Here is a 7,892-nt window from a genome sequence, read left to right as displayed (position 1 = left end):
GTGGATCTGATTGTTCCTGTCATTGTGGAATTGAGGAGACTGGTGGGAAAGGCAAACCCAGAAACAGTCCACAAACAGAGAATAAGTAGACAAGAATTAAGAAGGAAACAAACAAAGGTGGGCTTCCCAGGTGGTAAAGAACCCACCTGCCAGTGCAGGTGACATAAGAGACTTGGGTTCAAGCCCTGGGTCGGGAAGATCCCCTGGAGGAGGGCATGGCAACCCACTCCAGTATTCTTGCCTGGAGAATCTCATGGACAGAGGGGCCTGGCAGGCAACAAAAGAGTGGGACACCACCGAAGCAACTTAGCAGGCACACAAACAAGGGTGGAGGCCGAGAGCTGGGATTGGGCAACTCGGCAGGCAGCTCAGCTCCCTGGAGCCGTCACCCTCCAGGGGGTGCGAGGGTGGAGCATCACCTGTGCGCCTCAGGGCCCCTCTCCCAGCAACCCTTTCATCCCAACTGAGCTGCACAAAAGAAAGGCGGGTCCCACACCCTCGAACCGCCCTGGGCTAATTGCCGGAGGCTGGGACTTGGCTTCTCCTGGGCTTCGAGGTGGGCCCAGGGGTGGCTCTCCCTGGTGAGGTGCCTGGTCCTTCTGAAGAGTGGAGCGGGGGACTGCGCCCAGGGCTGCAGAAGCCCTCAGAACTCTAATTGGCCGGGTCAGTGCAGAGGTTCCTGGCCAGGAACTCAGGACTCTTGGCAGAAGCCCCAACACTAAGGGTGAGGACAGGGAGGTGCCCCTCGGAGACCCCCCTGCCCTCCGCAGGCTGGGATGTTCTGGGTGGGGGTTGAACCCAGTCCCTGCAGAGCTGAGTCCCCTCTGACCTCAGGATCTCTGGCAGAGGACTCAGGGGAAAGGATTGGCCGGGGGGCAGGAGCGGCTGTGGGGTGAGGCCCAAGGAGGAAGGCGAAGGGGCTCAAAGGCAGCCCTGTCCTTTGTTCTGGCGACAAGGCCTCCCTGGCCTAGGTCGCGGATCCAAGGAGGCAGGAATCAGAGGAGAGACTGTGGCAAAAGCTGGGGGCCTCCGGTGGGGTGACTAGGCCTCGGAGGAGGTGCCTGTGGCTGGCACTGGGAGGGAAGGGGTTAAGGCAGCGGGGTGCAGCCTATGGCCGGCGGACACACCTGTGCGCAGGGGCGGCGGGCGGGGCCCAGGTGAGGAGCCTGCGCTGCCCGGCAGGAGAGAAGGAAGAAGGAAGAGTGGAGGCCAGGGCGGCTCCGAGGCCTTGAATCCTGGGCCTTGATTCCCCTTGCTCTCCGTGGCCCATGCTCTCTGGGGGCCAGGCGGCCTGGTGACAGGTAAAGGCCACTGGGAGAGGGGTCCTGGGGCCAGGCTAGGGACTGCTGAGGGGGTTTGAGGGTGGGGAGCTGGTGTGTGGGGGCAGAGACTGGCTTTGGGGGTGGTGGGGAAGGGGCTCCGGGTGGAGAAGAGATGGTGAGGGGGCTTCCGAAGTTCTGCTCGGGCCTCAGTGGATCAACAACCCAGGGTGGGGCTGGTGGCCACTGCAGGCTCACCCGGAAGTGTCCCCAGGGACGCGGGTGGTGGGGGATGGGGGCCTGGGCCTAGGACTGGCTCTGGATGGGTGGCGGGGTGGGGGCCCCCGTCTTACCCAGCAGTGTTTGGGTGCTGGTTGGGAGTCTCTAATACTGCTGGGTAATGATGGAGGCCCCTGTCTCAGTGCCAGCGACGTCCACCGCCTCAGGGGCTCCCTGCGCACAGCTGCTGGCGTCCCCACTCCCAAATCTCCCCCCACCCCCAGCCCTGGAGGCCCCTTCTTCTTGAGCGGAGGGTGCCTTGAGAGAGGCGGCTCTTGGCTGGCTGGCTGCCCACAGAAGGGACACAGTGGCCCCAGCCCCTCCCCGAACCCAGAGAGATTTGTCATCTGGAGGATCTAGGACCCACAGCTGACCTGGAGTTTAGGATTGGCTGGTAGACCTTCAAGAGACCTCAGCTGGCCCGAGGCCAGGGTCCCTGGAGAGACTGGCCAGCTCCAGCGTGGATGTCTGTGACCGGCTCTGGGTCCATCTTCCAGCACAGTGTTGGATGGTCTAATGGTGAAGCTCCTAACACTGTCTGGTAAAGATGGCCCCCGGCTGGTGCCCTCGGCAATGACCTTCAGGGAGGCCTGAAGACTACGGAGGCCTCCGGACCAGCAACCTCTGACCTTTACCCTTGGGGAGATGGGGGAAGTCACTAGGAAAGGGAAACAATAGGAGGAATCAAAATGGCTGCCTCGGAGCCCCAGGGGATTGGACACTCCAGGCACCTCCATCCCCTTCCTGCCTCGGGGATGTGAGGGAAATGAAAGCGTGGACCGGACTCTGGCTCATTCACCTCTCCCCTGGAACTCCCAGCTCCTTAGGGCTTTGTCTCCCTGTCTCCTTGTCCCTTTCATGACAGTGAGCAGGGGGCAATTAATCTAATTTCTTCAGAAGCCGCGAAGCAGCTGAAGGTGAGCCCCGGCTCTCTAACCCGGTCACCAGGACCTCCCTGACTTGTGCACACACTTCTGCCCAGGTGCCAACCATCCTCCGGTTCCCACTCTCCCCTGTCTCCCTTAATACAATGGATGGGACACGGGTGAGGTGGCACGTGGGCACAGCCAGTGGGCTCCTTTCTCTGCTCACTCAGTGAGGGCAGCATCGAGGAGGAAGGAGGCGCCTGGTCTGCGGGGTGGGGGTGAGGGCCGGGCTGTGGGAGTGAAGCCCACCTCCAGAGGGCAAGCCCTGGCTGAGAAGTGCGGGCAGCCTGGGCAGGTGACATGATCCTTAGGGCGGGGGTTTGAGCACGTAAGCCCTCTGGTGAGATCAAGTGGTCTCTCCATAGTTGCGTGGAGCCTTGTTACCAAGGAAGCAGCTCCTGTTGGGATCATCAGATTTTTGGTCTAGCTCAGCAAAGCCACAGCTGCTCCGGCCTTAGAAAAGGAGATGTTGGTAAACAAAGGGGAGATGCGGTTTAGGAGGGCGGGGCGGGGAGTGCAGCTGGGCCCGGACCCCAAGGCCCGCGGTTCCCACCCTGGTCCTGTTTTGGATCCTGCTCTGCGGGCTTATAGGGTGAGAGCAGCTGGCCTGGCTCTCCCGACCTGCCCCCGCCAGCATCCTCGCGCCCCCTGCTGGCAGAGACGGAGAAGGACCCGGGAGTGCGCGGTGTGCGCATGCGCATGTTTGCTTCCCCATGCGTGCCTGCCCGGCCACACTCAAACACCTCACTCAAACAAACACCGGGAGGCTTTGACTTCAGCTTCAGTAATAAAAATTTATTGAGAATTCCTGGGGTGGTGGTTATCGCCTCCGGACCACGAGGGAGGAATCAACACCGTAGCAAATCACTGAGAAATCACACTGTCCCCAAACCCCTGGCCAACACAGGGAGGAAAGTCATTGTCCCAGAAGTGGTCAGTCTTTGTTCATCAGAAGGGTTGGGAGGAGCGATGCAGAGGGACCATCTCATGATAGCAGGGTGGGGGTGGGGTGGGCCCCAAGTGACTCCTCAAACACCAGGGCAGAAACAGATCTACTTCCTCCCTGGAGGCAGAGTTCTTGGTCACCAGGCTCATTTCTTACCCTTGATGAGGCTGTCACTGTGGAAATGAGACAGATGGTGACATGATTAGGGAACACACTTGTGAGAGGCAGAGCATCTCAGGCCACCCACTCCTCCCCAGCCACGGGTGTGTGGGTGGGATGGTGAGAAAGGGGAGCTGGTGGGGGAAAGGCAGGTACTGGGAGATAAAACCCACAAGCAACAAGGTTTTGTCCACTACTTACCTTCCCCTGAGAACACCAGGTCACCACATGAACAGGAAACACAGAAAGACAAAAGAAAGGTACATGTGATTGACAAGTTTCAGGCCCCACCCAGCTCTAACCCCCTCTTCCATCCCGAGAAAAAGGCAAGCCTGCTGGAAGCCGGAGTCTCGGGCTCTGGGAAGGAAGAGACTTGCTCCCTCAGCCACTGCCAGGTCTCATCTCTCTCTTCCTAGCATGCTTCGGCGCCCCAGAGCAGCTCCCCAGGACAAGGACTGAATATCATCTTTCACTGCTTTTCGGTGAAAAGCGCTTTACACAATCCTATTTGATCTCATAAAATCCTGTGAGACTCAAGGTCGGAATTATCAACCACCCACTTTTCTAACTTTGATCCAGAGAAATGGTGTTTTCCAGGGTCATATGAGTAGGCTAGAACAGGTTCTAGAACCCGAGCAGCCAGACTCCGGCCCCTGATCTGTGTGGAGGACCCAGGGGAAGGCCCTGTCTCTCACCGGGTGAAACTTTCATCCTGTAGGTTGAGCACGAGGTTGTCAGCAGTGAGATAGATACGATTCTGTGAGGTGGCAATCTACAGGGCAGGAAATGAGACAAATGTTTGCACAAGGTCTTGCAAAAAAGACCTTGATTCCTACCCCTGCAATTCAATAACCACTGACGGAACACCTGGGGGTTAGAATAGGGATGCCGGGATGAGCGCCCTGGTTTCTGTGCTCACTCAGGGAACCAAAGCAACGAGCAACGGTGACGGGTTAGGTCCACAAGAGGCATGAACAGAAGGTCAGGGGAGCCCAGAGGACTAATTTTTGATGAGAGGAAGAGTGTCAGACAAGCCAATTTGAACAGAAATCTGAACAAGGAAGATTCTACTTCCCTCCCTTCAACGTGTGCACACTCACCGTCTTGGAGATGTTCTGGGCTGCCCGGATCTTGCGTAGCTTGATATAACCTGGGTTCTTGCTCAGGGCCTCTCCCAAGTGAGCAGGATGCAGTTAAGGGGCCACACGAGGCCAGATCTCAATCGGGTCCGGTTCTGCCTACTCCCTCTGCTCGGCCCTCCCCTGGGCTGTCAGATCCAAGGTTGCGCTCACGTGGCTCGTGCCCAGCCCCACCTGTCGGCCTCCCTGCAGGCAGCTGCCGGGAACTGGAGGCAGCAGTGGACGTGGAGGCAAGGCCAGCTGCGCTGTTGATCTGCCTCATGGCGGAGAGCCAGCCCTCAGGTGCCCCACCAAGCTCTCAGATCCCACTCGGAACCCCCGCCCCCAGGGGTCGAAGGGCACGGGTCGCATTCGCCTTAAGTCTCATCAGCCAGCCTACAGCGGGGGAGGCAGAGCGGTGTGCGCCAGAGCTGCGCTGGCGGCGCTTCTGGGGAAGGATATCATCCGCGCCGCCTCAGCCTCACCCTCCGCCTGCACGATCTTCTGCCGCTGTTCCTGCTTTGCCTTCTCCACCAGGAACTGGGCGCGCTGGGCCTCCTGCTGGGCTGTGGCGGGAGAGAATCGGGGTCACAGGGATGTGAGGCGGTGGGAACCCAGTCGCGCCTGCCTGCTTCCTCGGACGCCCTCGCCTGACTCACCCACTTGTTTGGCTTCCACAGCGGCCGTGTACTCGCGGCTGAAGCTCAGCTCGGTGATGGCTACGTCGTCCAAGATGAGGCTGAAGTCCTTGGCCCTCTCGGTCAGCTCCCGTCGGATTAGCAAGGACACCTGGGGGGCGGGGGCGGACAGGAGAGGGGCGTTGAGGGGGCCGGAGAACTGAAAGGAAGGCGTGCTGCCGTGACCACGGGAATCCCAGATCTCTGGAACACCGCAGGGGCACACTGATGCTCTCAGAGTTCCTCACTGGGCCCGCCGAGCTGGAGAGGCCTCGGTCAGACTCCTAACCTCCACTCTTTCCAAAACCGTGTGTGCGGGTCTAGACCACGGTTCTCCCTCCCTGCCTGACACTAACCAGGCCCGGCCCTCGTTCCCCACACGGGCCATCAGCACGGCTTTTTGGGTGGATGGGACCTCAGGTTACAGTCCTTTCCTAATGGGCTGCCTTTCCTAAAAGCTCATCCGCGGGGCTTCGGAGGGAAATGCTGATGCTGTGGGAGGGAAGGGTAGCTGGAGTCAGACCTGGGCCCGTTGAGTGATCAGCTGGGAGGCGTTGAACTTGGCCACCACGCTCTTGAGCACCTCGTTGACAATGGACGGCAGCACTCGCTCCTCGTAGTCCAGCCCCAGGCGCTGGTACATGCTGGGCAGCTCCATGGCATTGGGTCGGGACAGCACCCGCAGGGAGATGTTCACCATTTGCAGGTCTAAGAAAGAGGTCAGAAGTGGCTGGGCGAGGCTATGGGGGCTCACCTGGCCTCTCGGCAAAGCCGCCCTCCCTAGGCATTTTCTCCTGTGCGTGCTTCCCTGGCTACCTAGGGCAATGCCCTGTGGCCCAGAATGGCCTTGGGCGGAGGAGAGTGAGGAGGCTGATGAGAGGTGACTCAGCACAGGCCAAGTGCATACCTGTCCATGGTCAAATCTTCTCTACCCATGGCCCCTCCTCCAGAAACGCTGACTTTTTTTTTTTTGATGCTTCACTGAAAGTTGTTACACTGTATCGTTACCACCGGTCTCCTGAACTAGACAGTAAGGACTTGAGAACAAAGACTGTTTTGTGAATCCTTCATTTTTAAGGCCTAGGGTTTTGGGAATTTAAGAAACCTTCACTGAAGATAATGCAAAAAAGTACATTACAGGTGAGCTACTTGCCTCATTGTGTGTGTGTGTGTCTGTGTAAGAGTTGATCTGGGGAATCTCAAAGGCACAACATCTGTGAATGGTCTAGGAGGGAATAGGTGCCCTAGGGGATAGGTGGGACCAAGTTTCCCCAGAACAGAATGTACCAGTAGATTAATAAATCAAACAGCTAAAGAAAAGTTTTAAAGCGAGGCTTTGACCTAGGTAGTGAATAAGACAAAAGACAAATAATGCTCTTACTCAGTTTACACTAGGGGGGAGGAACAGTTGAAAACGAGCAAATGCACAGCATGTCCAGAATGTATTGCTTTAATCCCTGGAGCAGGTGCTTTTATTGCACCTTGTTTGCAGAAGTGGAAGCCAAAGCCCAAGAGATCTGACACAACCATCTTCCCCAGTCTCTGACCAGGCTCCCGTGTTTACTGTCAGGGACGCCCCAGTGCCCAGACCTACCTTTGGAGCCTGTGGGGGAGGAAATTTTTCGGGGTCTGGCCCGAATGTCATAGATGATGGGGTACTGGAACCAGGGGATCCTGGAGGGGAGGGAACAGGGATAGGGGTTAGGAAGCTGCGATTTCACTAGTTCTGCCCGGATTTCCTTCACCACGTGTTTCTTGACCTGCTCCTCCTCTTAATGACCACGGTCAAGGAGAAATTTTCTTCTCCCTTCGGAAAACAACAGTATGTGCTGCTGGAGATTTGGGCAGCACCACTGTTCGGGGAGATGGGGTGAGAAGGGGAAAGGGCAGCGCTGAATCTCGCTGTCAGTCTTAACTACAGGTACTGGTGGGTCGACGTTCAAGGGTGATGGGTCAGGGTCAGTCAGCTCTGCCCGCCATTACCTGAAGTGAAGGCCCTCGGCCAGAATGGTGTCCTGCTGCACCCCTCCGATCCGATTAAAGAAAATGGCTCTGTGCCCTCCTTCCACTGCAGGGAGAGGGGTGGGGGTCAGTCCAGGCCGGGCTCAGAGTACGTGCCAGCTTCTGGTGGGGCGGGGTGAGGGGCTGGGTGAGCGCGGGGCCCCGGTGGGGCTGGGAAGGGGTCCAGGGAAGGTTGGCGGGAGTCCGGAGAGCGGGCGCAGGTTGCTCACCGGTGAACACGGATTCGCGGATGCCGTAGGCCACGGCGCCGGCCCCCAGCAGTAGCTTCAGCGCCGTGCCCATGCCCCGGGGCCCGGAGGGCAGCCGTCCGGCTAAGTCCTTCAAGTTCTGGGCCATGTTCGGTCCTGAGGCCGGCGGTAAGAAGGGGGTGCCGGTCCGTCTCTACCGCGCTCCCGCTTAGGGATGGCACCCTCCACACGAGGGTCCGGGCCCCAGGTGCTCGCGGGAGAAAGGGCACCGGAAGTGTGCTCCTTTCTAAACCCTCCCCGCAGCCCACGGCGGACCGG

The 7,892-nt window shown here is 58.8% G+C and overlaps 1 protein-coding gene, 1 long non-coding RNA gene and 1 other non-coding gene across 3 annotated transcripts; 1 reads left to right on the top strand and 2 right to left on the bottom strand.

Moving 5' to 3' along the window:
* Positions 1 to 389: 389 nt before the first annotated feature.
* Positions 390 to 3,269, top strand: LOC109558907 (uncharacterized). The gene is made up of 2 exons (XR_002180671.2): positions 390 to 1,301; positions 2,436 to 3,269. It is a non-coding gene; the product is annotated as an uncharacterized lncRNA (long non-coding RNA).
* Positions 3,239 to 7,871, bottom strand: PHB2 (prohibitin 2). The gene is made up of 9 exons (XM_070790205.1): positions 7,596 to 7,871; positions 7,348 to 7,432; positions 6,959 to 7,038; positions 5,888 to 6,072; positions 5,347 to 5,476; positions 5,150 to 5,253; positions 4,670 to 4,747; positions 3,771 to 4,341; positions 3,239 to 3,583 (listed from the first exon to the last, which is right to left on the bottom strand). The coding sequence occupies exons 1-8, from the start codon at positions 7,720 to 7,722 to the stop codon at positions 4,261 to 4,263; spliced, it is 870 nt and encodes a 289-aa protein (XP_070646306.1). The 5' UTR covers positions 7,723 to 7,871; the 3' UTR covers positions 3,239 to 3,583; positions 3,771 to 4,260.
* LOC139183372 (small nucleolar RNA U89) lies at positions 4,838 to 5,082 on the bottom strand. The gene has a single exon (XR_011566965.1). It is a non-coding gene; the product is annotated as a small nucleolar RNA U89 (small nucleolar RNA).
* Positions 7,872 to 7,892: the final 21 nt, after the last annotated feature.

This window comes from Bos indicus, chromosome 5 (assembly GCF_029378745.1).
Source record: "Bos indicus isolate NIAB-ARS_2022 breed Sahiwal x Tharparkar chromosome 5, NIAB-ARS_B.indTharparkar_mat_pri_1.0, whole genome shotgun sequence".
In the NCBI taxonomy this organism is placed as follows: domain Eukaryota; kingdom Metazoa; phylum Chordata; class Mammalia; order Artiodactyla; family Bovidae; genus Bos; species Bos indicus.
Note: the sequence above shows the minus strand (reverse complement) of the source record. Positions and strands in the feature narration are given on the sequence as shown.

Excerpts from the sequence above, each read along its gene's own strand:
- PHB2 (XM_070790205.1), bottom strand. The coding sequence starts at position 7,722 with ATGGCCCAGAACTTGAAGGACTTAGCCGGACGGCTGCCCTCCGGGCCC. Across the intron at positions 7,433-7,595 it reads CCGCGAATCCGTGTTCACCG|TGGAAGGAGGGCACAGAGCC; the intron begins GTGAGCAACCTG and ends CTCTCCCTGCAG. Across the intron at positions 6,073-6,958 it reads CTCCCCCACAGGCTCCAAAG|ACCTGCAAATGGTGAACATC; the intron begins GTAGGTCTGGGC and ends CCTCTTTCTTAG.